At 39.7% G+C, this 18599-nt stretch overlaps 1 protein-coding gene across 1 annotated transcript in view; it reads right to left on the reverse strand.

Annotated features, from left to right (window-relative positions):
* Positions 1-18599, reverse strand: part of GBE1 (1,4-alpha-glucan branching enzyme 1) — a 130121-nt gene that overhangs the window by 3861 nt on the left and 107661 nt on the right. The window contains exons 13-15 of the mRNA XM_033932016.1: positions 18326-18510; positions 12614-12744; positions 7650-7767 (exon numbers count right to left, since the gene is read on the reverse strand). Of these exons, the coding sequence (XP_033787907.1) occupies positions 7650-7767; positions 12614-12744; positions 18326-18510 (434 nt within the window). The remainder of the gene's footprint in view (positions 1-7649; positions 7768-12613; positions 12745-18325; positions 18511-18599) is intronic.

An 18599-nucleotide genomic window follows, 5' to 3' on the forward strand; every position in this document is an offset into this window, starting at 1 on the left:
TGGAAACTATTAGGAAATATTTTGAATTTATATCATTTAAAATCCTGGTTCAATCTTCAATCCTTTCAATATTGGATAATTGTAATGTTATTTATCTGAGATCGTATAAAATAACTACTAGCCAACTAAAAATCATACAAAATACAGCTATTCGTTTGATTCTTAATCTGAAAAAACACGATCATATCAGTGAATATTATCAAAAGCTTCACAGGAGGCTAAAGTGCTATTTAAATTTGGATGCATTTGTTTTAAAGTTTTATTTGGTTTAGCGCCGGCTTACCTTGTTTCTCATTTAGTTTTTTTATTTCTAAGAAAAATATTCGTAGATCTGGTTGGTTTTATTTTCCTTCAGCAAATGCGTGTCGTTACAAAAAATTTTTGAATAGGACCTTAGCGTTCCAGGCAGGATTAATGAATTCATGTTTGAATCTTCTCTTCATTTTTTACTTACTATCAGTTTCAAAAAGATCTTAAAACCCACTTATTTAAACAATATAATATACATTATTGATTGTTATATTATCATGTACTTTTAATCTTTTTATCTATACTTATTTTAGTGTATATTGTGTTTTCCTTATTCTTTAGTTTTATTGCTTGTATTAGTTACTTAGAATTTTATTACGTATGATGTTATTATATTGTATGCTGAGTATCTATTGTGTAAACCGCTATGAACTGCTGGTTAGGCGGTATATAAAAATAGAATTATTATTATGTTATACCATTTTCATCTCTGTTTTCCATTCCTTGCCTGAAATGCCTAACATTCTATTTACTTTCTTAGCCGCAACCACACATATAGAGCTGAGAGTTGATCAGGATAATTGCACACATGCGTACTTATAGCTTTCTAGGGTTGTAAAATGAAAATGGAAAAAATAATGATGCAAAATATTTTAATAAAATCCAAAATCTTATTTTTTATTAGATATCAATATTAGATCATAAGAGTACTCAATTAATTGATTAGCAAATCAATTGAGTATCATTTGCATCAGAGAATTATTACAGAAGCCAAAAGCTGGCCTTGCTCATAAAAAATTCCAACGTTTTACCAGTTACACGTCCATATATATCCTAAATGACGACATTCCTTCGTTACAATCCATCTGCAGTCTAATTGGTTCACATTATTTATTGACTGAATATACAAAATCACTTCCTTATACACATTAGTACTGCAGTCCTGCAGAGTTCTTTATGCCATGCCTCAGAGACCACGTATTTCAGCAACTTGTGCTAAATGTTTGTGGTGGTCAAAGTCTCAATCATTGGCAGATGGCAGTTATAAGTACAGTTTTAAGTTCAATTTAATTTATATCAAAGAGGAATTTACTCTTTAAACTACATTTAGGTTGTCTCTTAATATGCATGTAATAACATCTTTTTAAGCCACAAATATCATGAGAATTGTGAAAATAGTGCCTATACTTTAAATTAAAGCACTTATCTTAGGTCAGTCTGTGCACTGCTTTTAGACTGACCTAAGATAAGTGCTTTAATTTAAAGTATAGGCACTATTTTCACAATTCTCATGATATTTGTGGCTTAAAAAGATGTTATTACATGCATATTAAGAGACAACCTAAATGTAGTTTAAAGAGTAAATTCCTCTTTGATATAAATTAAATTGAACTTAAAACTGTACTTATAACTGCCATCTGCCAATGATTGAGACTTTGACCACCACAAACATTTAGCACAAGTTGCTGAAATACGTGGTCTCTGAGGCATGGCATAAAGAACTCTGCAGGACTGCAGTACTAATGTGTATAAGGAAGTGATTTTGTATATTCAGCCAATATTATACACTTCTGTAGATATTGAATTTTGGTTATTATCACATTATTTATTCCCATATAAGGCTAGCTTCATATAGGCGTGTCACAAATTACATTCTTATATCTAAAAAAGTTACATTCTCACATTAAGCTTACATATTTTATAAAAAGAAGAAATACATAGATCATTATAATACACTTACAAAACTCCTCAGATTTTATATTCTTTCCTGTAAATGTCAGAGTTCTTTTCTATTCTGAGATCTCTGTCTCACAAAGACTGCACAAAGAAAAGATGGAAAGGAGCAGGTACCCCTCCCATCAAGGTTCTACGTAGAAAAAAGTTGCTCTCCAATGAAGTAGAAAAAGTTGCTCAAGGTCAGAGGTCAAACACCATCTGTTGCCTTATCAGGATCTCTTCAGGATTTCAGATATATGAAGATCAAAATAAACTATATTCCTAATCTATATGTATTGTTAGTTTATATTCCTAATCTATATTGGTTGTTAACATATTACCTATAACTACCTAAGTAAATTTCTATTATATAATTTTTCCTAACTTTCTGATAGCTAACTTTGGATCAATTCATACCATGATACACATGTGGTTTAGATTTGTCCTTAGCAAACTCAAGTCATGGTAAACCTAGGGCCCCCTGGTATGTGGATACCAGGTCAAAAGCCAACTCCTGTCTGCCTACATTTCCCTGAGGATTGGCCTAGTTCAGGCTGGTCACTCTAACACAAAGAAACTCTATAAGAAACTTAATCTTCTCATCTGGAGTACATTTGATATGGTAGTCATCAATCACAAAAATGTCTTAGCTTGCCTCCCTATATCCGTCAAGCACATGACATATATCAAATCCATATGGTAACTTAAAGTCCCTGTTTTTAAACTTTTTGTATTTCTGATCATTTTATTCCAGATTATCCAATTTTCATTTATTAATTTATAGCTACTAATCCACATTCTCACTTGCTCTTGGATCAGGCCTTATCTAACAGTTTTTCTTTTCTTTCTAGCTAGTAAATCCTGATGCAATGTGAGAAAGTGTAATAGCTGAATTTTTTTATTTCATGTTGGCTCACTGTTACCTGCCCAGGTAAACAAAGCTGGCCCACCTCAGAACTACTTAAAGCATAGTACAAGGTCCTGAGAGTTTCAGCGTATCGTCAAGGAAGAAACCTAGATACTTTTCCTGGGCAGTGACTCCTAATATAGAACCCTGCATCACATAGCTATAGTTCAAGTTCCTCTTTCCCACATGTATCATTCTGCACTTGTTAAATTAAATGTCATCTGCCATTTTGACGCCCAGTCTCCCAAGGTCCTCTTGCAATATTTCACAATCCTCTTATGATTTAAACACCCTTGAACAACTCCATGCTATTCGTAACTCTATGATCAATTTGGCATGTAACCTCTTGTAATTTATTCTAACCAATGTGAACCGCCTAGAACTCTTCTGGGTATGGCGGTATATAAAAATAAAGTTATTATTATTATTATAGAGTGTCCCCTAGTCTATGTAATTTTTGATGGAATAAAAAAATCAATTGCTTGTACCCATTCGACACCACTTAGGATTTTGTAGACTTCAGTCATATCTCCCTTCAGTTGTCTCTTTTCCGTGCTGAAGAGCCCTAACCTTTTTAGTCTTTCCTCATGCAAGAGAAGTGCCATCCCCTTTATCATCCTGGTCACTCTTCTTTGAGTCTTTTCTAATTCCACTATATCTTTTTTAGATACTGCAACCAGAATTGAACACAATACTCAAGCTGAAGTTAAACCATGGAGTGTTACATAGGCACTATAACATTCTTAGTCTTATTTACCATCCCTTGCTAATAATTCCTAGCATTTTATTTGCATTTTTGGATGGCGTCATACTTTGGTTTCAGTATACTGTCTTATGATGACATCTAGATCTTTTTCTTGGGCGCTGACACTTAAGGTCGACCCTACCATCTGATTATTTGCTTATTCTTCCCAATGTGCATCACCTTGCATTTGTCCACATTAAATTTCAACTGCCATTTGAATGCCCAGCCTTCCAACTTCCTAAGGTCTTCCTGCAACTGTTCATAAGCGTTTGAACAACCTTGAACAGTTTAGTGTCATCTGCAAATCTAATCACCTCACTCATCGTTCCAACTTCCAGATCATTTATAAACATGTTAAATAGCATGAGGTTAAACAGTGCATGAGATTTGCATGCACTATATCCATTTTATGCAAATACCTTAAGGAATATTCAATAGGTACATCCAAAAACAACTACATTGGTTTGTAACAAGGTTTTCAAGGTTTATTAAATATTTGAAGAATCGCTATATCTTTATACAAAGCGATGTACATAATAATAAAATAAGTTAAGTTAAAATACATACAGTATATATAAACAATAGAAATCCAACATGACCAACAACAATTGGGAGGGAAGGGGGGTTAAAGTTACATCTATTATATTGAGAAATACATTTAAGGAAAAAAACATTGGGGAATAAGGGGATTTTAAAAGCAAAAATTAATAAAATAAAGTAAATTTTAGATATTAAAAGCCTGTTTAAAAAGAAATGTTTTCAGGGATTTCTTGAAGGATGAAATGTCAGGATTTCAGTTTAATTGATCTTGTTCAAGTACTGCGTAGTGTTAGCATCTGGCAGATCCAGGATTCAGGGAAAAATATGGATTAGTGCGATTTCCATGGACATTTTCTAGGCCAGGTGAAATATTTCTCCACCTACAAGAAAAATGTGACTTATTTCACAGCCCAAGGCAGAGCTTTTTTGGCTCTTCAGCCAACCAGGAACAGGGCATTGCTTTGGTAGGATTTTTCTGTTCTTTCTTTATTCTTCTAGGTGTAAGTACTTCTGCAACAATATGGCTGGGAAACATGTCACCAAAGCCGCTACTCAGGTAACAGCTTCTCTCTGTGCAGACAGAAAATGTTACCCAGGAAGAGGAGTGGTTCCATGTGCAAGCTGTCTTCAGTTTGAATCCCTCATGAAGGATGTAAAGGAGCTGAGAGGAGATGGCTAGACTGAGAAGCATCCATGAGAATGAGAGGTGCATTGATGATATAGTTCATGAGGTGTCAAAGATTTCCAGCAATGGGGAAGACAGCTGGACTCAGACTACGGAACTCTGCAAGATTGGTACTGAGACTCTACCTGCCCTTGAACTGAAGAACCGGTATGCTGCCCTGGAAGTGGTGGAGATGAGAGCACCCTAGGGAGAAGGACCAAAGTTTGAAAACCCAAAAATTGCTGGATCCATGACCACTAGGAGGCGTAAGGTAGTGGTAGTTGGCAATTCCCTTCCGAAGCATCCATCTGCAGACCAGACATGATGTCCTGGGAGGAATGCTGTCTGCCTGGTGCCAAAACCCAAGATGTTATGGAGATATTGCCAAGACTCATCAAGCCCGATGATCATTACTAGATGCTGCTCATCCACGTTGGCACCAATGATACTGCTAAGTACCCCTGCCAAAGTATCAAAAGTGACTTTATGGCTCTGAGAAGGAGAAGCAGTCAGGTGTGCAAGTGATATTCTCCCTGTCAAGGGTAAGGGCCAGGTCAGAAGCAGGCATCCTGGAGATAAATGCGTGGCTATGTGGCTGGTGTCAGACAGCATTTTGGCTTAGTGGACCATGGGATGATTGTCCAAGGGATGGTATACATCTATTAAAGAAGGGAAAAAGTGGCTTCGGTTCAGGCTGGCTAATCTACTGAAGAGGGCAGGGTGATCAAAGCTCCCAGGTGAGTATAAGCCCTCAGGTAAGTAAATCACTGAATACATCTACACGGATGGGAAGAGGGGGCAATATCTGGAAATCAGTATATATTAATGCTCGAAGTATGGGAAACAAGATTCTGGATCTAGAAGCTGTAGTGGAAGATGATGAGTTGGATATAATGACGTTCACGGAGAACCATGATTGAGATGTAGTTATACTGGGCTATAATTTGTGCAGGAAAGACAGGGTAGGAAGAAAAGGAGGGGGGGGGGGGAGTAGTGTTATATGTTAAAGATCATATTAAAGCTGCACAATTGCAGGATCTGCAAGGCAAGGAAGAGGCACTGTGGATCAATTTTGAAAGAGGAAATGGTAAATATATTTACACTGGTGTGATATACAATGCTCTTTCACAGACGGAAGAAGTGGACAGATCTAAGAGTAGACAATCAGAATATATCTAAGAAAGGAAAGTTTTACTAATAGGTGATTTAACATGCCAGATGTTGATTGGGGTATCCCTATTGCGGGGTTTTCTAGAAGTAGGGAGATACTGGATTCTCTTCAAGAAGAACTGTTCCAGCAGTTGGTAATAGAACCCATATGGAATGGGGTCATAATGGACTTAAGTGCATATAAACGGAGAAAGTGTTTCTGATGTTACAGTGGGTGATCTGGCATCCAGGGATCACTGCATGGTACGGTTTAATATTAAGATGGGTATAGAGAGGGCTCATTGAAAAATAAAGGTTCTAGACTTTAAAAAAAACCCAAAAAACTAATTTTGTTCGGATGGGGGATTACATCAAGGAATTGTCTGGATGGGAATGTCTGGAAGGAATAGAAATGCAGTTGGCAGAACTTAAAGGAATTATTTTAAGGGTGACAAACCTTTTTATGAGGCAAGTAAGTAAGAGGAAAAGGAAAAGAAGGCTGCTTTGGTTCTCAAAAGTAGTAGCTGAGAAGCTAAGGAATAAAAGATTAGCTTTCATAAGAACATAATAGCCTTACTGGGTCACACTAGTGGTCCATCAAGCCCAGTAGCCCCTTCTCATGGTGGCCAATGCAAGTCCCTAGTACCTGGCCAAAACCCAAGGAGTATCAACATTCCATGCTACCGATCTAGGGCAAGCAGTGGCTTCCCCTATGTCCTCAATAACAGACTATGGACTTTTCCTCCAGGAAATTGTCCAAACCTTTCTTAAAACCAGCAGAAAGAGAAAGACAGGCAAAAATATCTGGAAAAGTTAAGAGGCTGATTGAGTAGTCAGGAAAGCAAAGATACAAATGGATGAAAAAAATAGCTGACATGGTAAAACGGGGAGACAAGACATTTTTAGATATTGGTGATAGGAAGAAGTGCAAAAGTGGCATTGTGAGACTCAAAAGTGAAGGGGAGGAATATATAGAAGCTGATAAAGAAAAGGCTGAATTGCTTAACCCTTTCAGGACCAAGGGACATATTTGTCCCATAACTTTAAAATCCTATAAATTTTGATTGGGATAGTCTACAGTTCTAAATTTGATATGTACGGATTCCATATGATACTGCCTTTATGTAAACAAACTGGTTCCGACATTCATTCATTAGCGTCGTTGCTAGATTGACGAGAAGATTCACTTGCCACACTGTCCATAAGCCAGAAGTGTGATTTTTTTAAATAAAAATAATGATATTTCACAAAAAAAAATCAATTTTTTGGCATCTGCAAGCCCTTTTTACCATAAAAATGTCGTCAAAACCACAAAAATTGGCCTACGATCCTTATGGTCCTGAAAGGGTTAACAAATATTTCTGTTCCGTGTCAACATTTCATGATGTCTTCATTTCCTTCCTTGATACAGAAATTTGTGCAGTTATTACACAGCATATCAGAAGTACATCACTCAAGATATTTTCCCCCTATAGGTAAGAAAGTCAGCTAGTGACCATAGTTTCTAGTAAAGGGAAGGATGACTTTCCTAGACTTTGCTAAACTTACAGGAAACAAAACATTTTCTTGTCCCCCCCAAATAACCTATTTCTTAAACTGTTTCTCTTAAACAGCCTGGAATTTACATATATCATGGTAATTTCATAGCGTATCAAGATGAAAAACAGTACTGCTCTTACCAACAATGAACAGGAAAGATTATTATATGGAAACTGTTCAGTGAAGAAATCCGTGTCATGGTCCAGTCTCTGATGTCCTCCATATTCTGTAGCATCAGAATCCAGCACAATCTTATACTTAGAAAAGTTAGTTAAGGAGCCAACATATATTGATACTGGTAGAAAAACTAAAATTATGTTTGCCAACAACCCCCCCCCCAACAAACCAACACTGATGAAAATTAGACCAGAAGGCCCATCAAGCCAGTATATCCCCATGGATAATCTAGGTCAAAGGTTAACTGGCAGGATCCCAAGAATAGCTAGATTCCTTGCAATTTAGCCTTAGATAAAAGTAGTAGCTTTTCCCCCCACATCTAACTTAACCTAGCTACAGTACATTAAATATTTTTACCACATTTTCCAGCAACAAGTTAAAGAGCTCAACTATGCATTAAGTGAAAAGATAAAAGTTATCTCCTATTTGTTTTGAATGTATTACTTAGGGCTCCTTTTACAAAGGTGCGCTAGCGGTTTTAGCGCACGCTAAAATGCCACGCGTGCTAGCTGCTACCACCTCCTTTTAAGCAGGTGGTAATTTTTCGGCTAGCACACCTTTGTAAAAGGAGCCCTTAGTAACTTCATGGTATGTCTCCTAGTCTTTGTACTGTTTGAAAGAGCAGTGTTTACTCAGGATATATTTATATCTGCCCTCAAAATCAAACAGCCTTGACCTCTTTAGTGTTTACGCATCTCTTTTTATATTATTTTAGTCACCCTTCTTATGATTATAAGTATTTGAGGCTTGTGCAGATGAGGATGGAGCTTGTAGGAATGGGGCAGGGACAGGAAAAGAACTCGCCAAGATGGGATGGGAAAATAAATTCCCACAGGAACGGGGAAAATGTGTCCCCGTGTCATTCTCTACCTCAAATGATAGACCTGTTTCTGGGTATATTTATTGTGAGCTTCTATACCGCTACTAATGACTGGGAAGTTGCATGAGCTCTGTAAAAGGTGTTTCAATACTTGAGCTTCTGTGGAGGTGTTACAATGCCTGGGCTCTATGCAGTGTTACAGGGGCTTATTTTTGTCATGGGGAGAAGGAGAAAGAATAACTCTTTACCTGGATTAACGTTTGCTTCTAAGGGCCCATGGATTCACATGCGAGACCTATTTATGTGGTTATGGGAGATGACTTATCCCCAATAACTGCTTGTCATTTCTAGACAGAACCCCTCCACAACCTGTGAACTTTTCGTTAGAGGACAAGTCTGTTTCCCTGCAAAGTAAAACGATTTCTTCTCAGCTATTTAATTCTTTAGTGGATATCATCTGGTGAGGTAGTTGAGGATGGCAGCTTGTTAAGAGCTGCCCTTCCTAAACCAGTGCTGATGGTCACAGAAATTGATTTGGATAAAAGACTCAAAAACAAGCTACTCTGCAAAATGTACAGCAGACCGTTAAACAAATAGATAATGAAACAATTCTTTGCATTGAATTATTACGTCAGTTTTCTCAGGAAGACTGGAAAAAGAACGGAAGAAATTGAGGTGAATTTATGCAAGATTCACTAGGAGGAGGAAAGATCCTCATTATGTAGAAGCGGCTCTATAGGTAGAAGGGAGTGGGCATTCCTCTTGCCAATATTTCAGCGAAATGTATGGGAGTGTGTGGGGATATCGGAGGGACGTCGGGGGATGTGCAGATGTCAGAAGGGTGACAAGGTGTATGTAGGATGTCGGGAGGTGGGTGCGCAGACGTCAGAAGGGTGTTGGGGGATATGTGGGGTGTCGGGAGGTTGGCGTGCAGATGTCAAAAGAGTGTCAGGGGAGTATGTGGTGGGAGGGGGTGTGCGGATGTCAGAGGGGTGTTGGGGTGGGTTGGGGGGATGTCGGTGCCTATGCGACAGGTACAGGGGGACCACCTGTGCAGTGCAACCAATAGCGGTAGGACAATTGGTAAGGACAATTGGGTACAGTAACTGGATACAACCATTGGTAGGAAGATCTTACCAATTGTCATCCTATCAATTGTCGGGATCCCGCCAAAATATCCATCCCTCTGCTTTCAAAGCAGATAATTTATTAATCGTGGAATCCTGAAAAAATGCAAAAACTGCCAATCCTCACCTCCTGAGTCCTGAACACATCAGCAAAAAAGGTTTGGACAGGTTCCTCGAAGGAAAGGCTTTACAAAATTACCAGCCAAATAGACTTGGGAAAGCAATCACTTATCCCTGGAAAATGTACTGTATTTACGTTTAAATATTTCTATTGAAATCCAGAGTGCAAACAATTTCCAACACTTGACAAATGCATTTTTCTTATACATTAGCACCCCTTCCTTCAGGCAAAAGCAATAACAAAGAATGTATTTATTTAAAACTTTTCATATTCTATTTTCTCATTCCCCAAAAAGTCTAAATTAGGTAACTCGATGCAAGATGTCAAGAACAGAGCACATGTGCCTATTTTGCCTTTATAAAATAAGCTTAAATGGATCATTTTTGGATTTCTTTCATAGGAATAGTTTTATAACAAGATACCTAAGTGTGCATGTACCAAGGCTGCCAAGGGGGGGGGGGGGGGGAAGAGGGCAGCAAGATTCCCCAGGCCAGGCTTCCATCAGCAGCCCAGTAGAGACCCAGCATCTTTCTTTCCCTTCCAACCCCTCCCCCATCATCTTCTACTTGCTTGGAGCCACTTAATTGCAGGTAGCAGTAATCAAGAATGCTCTGCCAACCACGGGTTCTTCTTCCTGCTGCATCCCATCTCCTGTGAAGTAACTTCCTGTTTCTGCATAGGCGGGTCACAGCAGGATTCATGGTTTGACAGAGCAGTCAAACGAAGGTGGGGGACAAAGAACTCAATCACTTGTGAATATTGAGTGATTAAAAGTGATTGTATCAGATGCTGTAGAATAATCACTCTATAAATCGTTCGTAAAGAACTAGTTTAAATATGTATCAACTGCTGATGGAATTCATGCTCAGAGACATGAAGGCTGTAACAGGGGAAGGACCCCAACACTACCACCTCACCACCCAATCATCGCATTGTTCAACAGTCTTAAGTTGATTATCAAGATTGTCGAGTATTTAACTTAGTAATCGCAAACTTAGCTTACAGCACGTTGGAACCAGCGAGCTATAAGCTAAGTTTGCGATTTTCAATGCATTTTCAACTTATCAGTGCAATATAGAGATCAGATAACCTGTGTGGCATTACTAAGTTAAATACTCGACAATCTTAATAATCAGCTTAAGTCTGTTGAACAATGCGATGATTGGGTGGTGAGGTGGTAGTGTTGGGGTTCTTCCCCTGTTACTGCCTTCATGTCTCTGAGCATGAATTCCATCAGCAGTTGATAGATATTTAAACTACTTCATTACAAATAATTTATAGAGTGATTATTCTGCAGCATCTGATTTAATAAAGTCAAGCAAGCAGAGGACCTGGGGCAGCAGTGGGCCCCTTTTTGCCCTGGACCTGGTTTTGTCTCTCGGCAGCTCTGGCATGTACACACATTTTACAATTTCTTTTACACCTGCTTCAATCTCTGAGAGAGAATTTAAGCATGTGTAAAAGAAATTGTAAAGTGTACGTTTATGAAATTACCTCCCATATGCATGTAAAAAGCAGTGCAAAATTATTATTATTATTTTTTTTTAATTATTTATTCATTTTTACAACTTACAACAAGTGCATCAGGAAATAACATTTGATCTTAAAAATCATCACTTGATTTTCTATTATCAACTTAAATTAGTAAAATTTAATCATGTATATCATATTATATATTCTTTCTATTAATCAAAACATTTAATAAAAGATTAGAAATTCCCCCTCTCCTTTGCAGTTGTACTCTTAAGGGAAAATGTTATCTACTCATTACAATAATCTGTTAATGGTCCCCCAAACATCCTGAAATTTACTAAAATTTCCTTTCTGTGTGGCTAATGTTCTTTCCATTTTATAAATATGACACAAAGAATTCCACCAAAAACTGTAATTTAATCTACTCCAATTTTTCCAATTGAATGTAATCTGTTGTATGGTGACTCCTATCATAAGTAAAAGCTTATTATTTTTTGAAGAAATTTGACTTTTCGCCCTCATTGACATTCCAAATAATATAGTATCATATGATAAAGCCACTGGATTTTCTAATAAACAATTTATTTGGCCCCCAAATCGATTTCCAAAAAGCCAAAATAAATGGACAATACAATAATAGATGATCTAAAGTCCCTGCTTCAAGATGACATTGCCAGCATCTATTAGACTTAGAGCTATCTAATTTTTGTAAATGAACAGGGGTCCAGAATGCTCTATGTAACAGAAAAAACCAAGTTTGTCTCATTGATGCAGATACTATACATCTCATCCTCCAAGACCAAATTTGTGGCCATTGAGATGCAGTAATTTGATGTTTAATCTCAATACTCCAAATGTCCCGAAGACCAGTTTTTGGTTTTTTATTCATAAATCCAGATATCAATTTATACCACTGTGCGGCCTGGTGACCCTGGAAGTTTACCTGAAAGCAAACGAACTCCAAACTATATTGATTATTAAGATTTTTCCATTCAGGGAACCCCGCCTGAATGGCCTGCTTCAGTTGCATCCATCTAAAACTTTGTGATTTATCAAGACCAAATTTATGTTATAACTGTGAAAAATCAAGCAGTTTACCATTAGATACGACATCATCTAGAATCCGTATACCTGCCATCATCTAGTACTTCCAGATGACCTTAAATCTGCCAATTCAAATCTTGGAGTTAAGCCATAAAGTTTGATTTGTTGATTTATGTATTGAAATAGGTGTTAAATTATTCACATTTCTTAAGGTTTTCCATGTATCTATTAACATTCTGTTTTCTTTATATATCCTAGGCATTTTGATACTAAGAATATGGTTTAATCGCAGTGCAAAATTAGAAAAAAAATGATTACGAAGTACATGCCATTAAAGGATATTTTCCTGATAAATTTGCCGCTACTCTGTATTCAGTGTAGCTTTTATATGGATGAAAGTTGAACACAAAAAGGAGATTTGCCCTCTCAAAAGCAATGACCTTATCCTCTTCATGCTTTGCACTCACATAGGCCTGCAAAAGTTTAGAGATTATTCTGAACATGCAAATGTTATTTCTAAAATTTCTCTCCCTCTCAAGATGTCAGACTAGATTATAAAAGGAGGACTCTACAATACCACATTTTTAAAAATTTGTATTTAAAAAAAAGGTTTATGGAATTCAATCTAGGGGCTACCGAATTCAAGGTTGAGACATTAGTACTGGAGTGATTTTCTAAAGTTGGCATTCTTCTACTAGCAAATTCACATATGATTTTATAGTGTATAGCAAAGCATTTCTATAGCAGTTTCGAATGGCAATTCAAATTATATTTATTTTAAAATTTTATCATCCATTTAAAACCTAAGTGAGATACACAAGAAACATACATAAAATCCATATCAACTACAGACATCACATTCTAAACAAGGAACAAAATACAGTGGTACCTCGGAATCCGAACGCCCCAGAACTCGAACGTTTTGGAATCCAAACTTTTTTTTGTAGTAAATTTTGCCTCAGAACCCGAACTCTGCTTTGGAATCCGAACACCCTGCACATTGTAAGTGTGTGGTTCTGCCCCTAAAATCCAGTGCATTTACTGTTAAAATTTGAGTTTGTGGGACCCAGAAACGGATTAATCCTGTTTCTATTATTTTCAATGGGAAAAACTGTCTTGGAACTCGAACTGGGTTCTGGAACGGATTAAGTTCGGATTCTAAGGCATCACACATCTCATTTCCTCACTTGTTTCCCCATATTCATGTATTCCTGTTTTATATAAAATAAACACAAATGCCTGCACAAATAAATATGTTTTAAGTGACTTATGAAACTGGTCGTAGTTCTTATTTAACTGCATACTATCTGGCAACTTGTTCCACCATTTTTGCTGCTACAATTGAAAAAGCAAATTGTGCTATTTTCATATATGTACTAACGTCATATGCATTATACATAAACAAAATGTATAAACACAAGATATTGTCCAAAAAATAATTACATGTTTATAACCTTTTTAGACCTCAGGGAACAAATGTACTGCTAGGTTAAAGCCCTACACCAGGGGTGCCCACACTTTTTGGGCTTGCGAGCTACTTTTTAAATGACCAAGTCAAAATGATCTACCAACAATAAAATTTAAAAAAAACACAAAGCACACTGTACGCATAGAAAATGTTAATTATCATTCCTATTCCAGGGTTTTTCAAAGAGGTCAAAGCAGATGACTCTATGCACTATCACCTCAGTAACAACCATACAAAAATAGACAAATATACCCCCCTCCCTTTTTACTAAACCACGATAGCAGTTTTTAGCGCAGGGAGCTGCGCTGAATGCTCAGCGCTGCTCTCGACACTCATAGGCTCCCTGCGCTAAAATCCTCTATTGCGATTTAGTAAAAGGGGACCTTAGTGTAAAATATAGACAGCACATATAAATTCAGACACATTTTGATCACTAAATTTAGAATAAAATCATTTTTCCTACATTGTCTGGTGATCTCATGAGTCTCTGGTTGCACTTTCTTCTTCTGACTGTGCATACAATCTTTCTTCCCTTCTTTTAGCCTGTATGCTTCCTCTCCTCCAGACCTCATTCCTTCCCCCAACTTTTCCTTCCTCTTCCCTGCCCTTTCTTTCTCTCTGCCTCCCTTCCTTTTTTTTCTGTTTCTCTTCTTTCCTTCTGTCTCCCTGCCTGCCCTTTTTCTTTCTTTCTCCCTGCCCTCCCCCAAGCCACTGCCACTGTCATTGCCATTGGGGACCAGGACCCAAACGCCACCAATAACAGGACCCAAGCTCTCCCTGCTTCGGCCAACCAGCATTCCTCTCCCCGACGTCAATTCTGCCATCGGGAAGAGGAAGGCTGATCAGCCCAATATCGCGATCGACCTATTAGGGGAAATGCTGCCGGGTCCTGCCTTCGCGGAAATAGAAAGTAGGCAGGACCCGGCAGGAAGAAGAACAAATGCTTGTCTCCCGCATTAGCCCATAGCGAACGCTTGCTTCAGGGCTCTCAACATGTGCGTGCCGGCTTCCCTTCTCCCCTCCCCCCCGGACATAACTTCCGGTTTCGGAGGGAAGAGAAGAGAAGCCAGCACGCACACGTTAGAGCCCGGAGCATAAGTTCACTACGGGCTGAAATCTCCAAGCCGGTTTTTTTTTGGGTTTTTTTAATGTTCAGCAGCGGCAGATGAGAGCTGGGCGGACCGCCCAGCTAAAAGGCCCTAGGGAGAAAACTGGGAGGAAGGCTGATCGCCCGTAGATCAGGACGGCAACACGAGTCTATCACGGAGCCCGGGATGGGCTCCGCGATCGACTCGCGTTGCCTTCCTGAGCTACTGGTCGATCGCGATCGACGTGTTGGGCACCCCTGCCCTACACCATCTTCATCGGTCTCTTCAGTGTTCCGATTATATAGTTTGTCTACTTTTGTTTGCTTTTTACCACTCTGCAAATTTGCAATAAGGTAACTTAAAGACTTAGCTTAACGTCAGTGGGGACTTCTTCCAATATGTTTTGCCTATGGGCTTTTTCAAGGATCCGTCCCCTTTACAAAATCGCCCATTCCTAAGACTACATACCTTCAAAGTTAAAAGCCATAGAGGGTGTCGGAGAGGAACGAGGCTGCCATTTCAATCTTCACAGCTCTTAATCCACCAAGGACCAGTCATCAGACTCATGGTCAAGGACCTGCTTGGCCCACCGAAACACGGCCTGAGCCACCAACCCCCCACAAATAGCTGCCTGCACCCCCAAGGAAGACATCAAAATTCTGCTTAAGAATGGTCTCCAACTTACGTTCCTCAGAGACCCGTAAGGCAGAACCACCCTCAACTGGTACTGCATGCCACTTATCAATAATTGAGACCACTGTGTCCACCACTGGCAGACTTTAAGGTAACCCTATCCCCCTCTGAGATGGGAGACAAACGAGCCATGGAGCGCCCAAACTTAAAAAGGCGCCTCTGGCGTAGACCACTGGGCCAGGATAATGGCCCGAATATTCGGATGTATCAGAAAAGAGCGGGGAACAGAGTGGAACCCCTAAGTAGGTCCCTCACACACGGGATCTCTGGTGGCGCCTTCTTAAAACGCAACACCGAGGAGACCTGCTGAATCAGATCTGGGAGCTTGTCCCTCTGAAAATGGCGCACCACTGATGCCTCCTCGTTGGTAGCTGGAACCGCAGAGACCCCGCTGCCAGTGGCCGTCCCCTCAAGAGAATCCTGGAGGTCTCCCTAAGGATCCAGGTCCTCTTTAAGATCCACACGCTCCTCAGATCACAAGTCCTCGTCCCAAACAACAAGCGGGCGCCTGGGATGAGAGAGGAGGAGGAGGGCGCCTGAAAATAAGCTCGGCACAGAGCAAAAATTAAATCAGGGGGAAAAACCCCCGGCGGCCCCATGGGACCCCCTGCCACAATATGGGACCTTGCTGAAATCTGCCCCTGTTTTTCCAATTCAGGGGGAAGGTCACCTGAGGTTGCAGACAAGATGTTGGGGCCTCCCGCCAAAAATAAGAACATAAGCAGTGCCTCTGCTGGGTCAGACCAGGGGTCCATCCTGCCCAGCAATCCGCTCACGCGGTGGCCCATTAGGTCCAGGACCTGTATAATGATCTCTATCTATACCCTTCTATCCCTTTTTTCTTCAGGAATTCATCCAATCCCTTCTTGAACCCTGATATCGATCCCACCAAAAATAATCCCTCCAGGGCCTGTAGTGGCTGGGAAGCCTGAACTGTCCCAGCCGCTAAAGCAGGCAAGCCAGCATCAGCTGTTAGGGAATCCCTAGCCACTTCGGCGGTAAGGGAATCTTTTTTACCCTTACCGTCGGTGGCTGAGGAAATCCCTCCGTGGGTGGTGGGGGAAGACCGGGCTTCACCGTTACTCCCTGCTGGCTCACGAGGCACTAGCAGTGGAGAGCCCTGGATGCCGGCACCTGCTGCCGATGAAGCTCCTCCACCACCCGGCCTGTACACTGCTTGCACAGGCCGGCCACGAGTGCCTCACGTCTGAAGCAAACTGAGCACTTTTTCCCTTGTAAAGTGCTCATTGCTCCATACGCGACCTGACTAATGAAAGAAATGCCAGTTAGTAGTCAAATACAGTAATTTACAGCAAATTTAAAGGGAAAGCAACCCTTCGGACCGGCACTGCCTCAGGATTTTTTTTTTCTTTCACAGAACAGGATTTCACAGGCTCTCAAAGCAATATGCCTTGCCTAACCAAGAGGCAAGGCTTACTGCTGAGGCTCCTCTAAAAAAATGGGGAGATGGAGGAAAGGGGGTGGGACCCAGCATGAGACCTGCCATGTGTGACACCCCCGAGGTAAGATGGACCCCCAAACAGGGCCCACCCAAGCTCAATCCGGCACAAAACAGGTAGTAAAAACCCCAAAACAAGTTCCAACAGCCCTACCAAGGGAGATGGGTACAATTCACTCACACCTGCTGTCGAGAGCAGACTGAGATAAGACTGAGGGATTCAGGGAGAGTCACCTAGTATACATTATACTATACCAAAGTTTTGTCTGTCTCCATCTGCTGGTCATGATGAGGTATATAACCCATCTGTTAAGCTATACCGGTCTGGAGAGTTGCTGAAAAACACGTGTTTATACATTTTATGTATAATGCATATGACGTTAATTATTAATCCAATTAAAGCTTTGGAAAGTTAAGCCTGCTATTGGAGCATTGTTACATACAGTATGTAGCATTTTCTACCACTAACTGCATCGATGACTCATCGATGATAAATTTTTTCTAGGAATGTATACAGCCAAAACTTGTTTCAAATACCAAGATGTTTGATCATAAAAAACACGATGCATAATCATCAACACCTTAAACTGAACCCTCCAAGCAACTGGAAACCAGTGCAGATTAAAGAAAAAAAAAATCCTACATACCCTGTTTCCCCAAAAATAAGACCTATCCCAAAAATAAGCACAAGCATGATTTTTAAAGATGCTCTTAATATAAGTCCTACCCCCAAAATAAGCCCTAGTTAAGATTAACCCCCTGAAGCACCCCTGAATGTCCCCAACATTCCCTGATTCCATCCTTGACACTAGTGCTGCCTGATTTGCTGGAAAAAAAATAAATAAATAAAAAATCAGACTTGTCGATTCAGCAACCCCCATCCCTGCTGTTTTAGGAGGCCTCGGAGAGGAGGTATGTCAGTCTCACAGTGGGAGGATTGGTGGGGTTCTGCAGCACAGGGGGATGGGAGGGAGGAATAGAAAGATGCTGCACAAAGGGTTGGGGTGAGAGGGGAGGAAAGATGCGACACATTGGGGGAGAAAGGAAACAGGAAGAATTGGAGGTAGAGGAGAGGAAGGGAGAGATGATTGTTGTACATGAAAAAAAATAAGATATCCCCAAAAGTAAGCCCTAGCGTGTTTTTTGGACACAAAATTCATATAAGACACTGTCTTATTTTCAGGGAAACACAGTAGTAAGCCAAGCAGGATGTGCCTGCTTAACAATTTTTACACTGTAATTAATATTTTTCAAAATATATTCATAAAAATGATGAATACAGTAATTCGAAATATGAATGCAACTGATTTGTAAAGCAGAACAATATCTTATTGATAGCAGCTTACCGGAGAAGCTGCAAGCCAGCCGCATCTTTCTTCCAGTTTATTCATATCTCTGTCAAAGGCATACAGGTAATGATAACGAAGATGATGATCATCCACTAAATTAAACTGTCTCCTAGCATAATGGTAACTCTCATTATTTCCTATTCTTGGGAAGTCTAACCACTCCGGGTGGCCAAATTCGTTACCTGCATTAATTAAAAAAAAAAAAAAAAAAAATTCATCTGGTAATCAACAAAGAAAGGTTAGCATTTAAAGCTACACCACTGAAAATCAT

This window comes from Geotrypetes seraphini, chromosome 2, assembly GCF_902459505.1.
Source record: "Geotrypetes seraphini chromosome 2, aGeoSer1.1, whole genome shotgun sequence".
Taxonomy (NCBI): domain Eukaryota; kingdom Metazoa; phylum Chordata; class Amphibia; order Gymnophiona; family Dermophiidae; genus Geotrypetes; species Geotrypetes seraphini.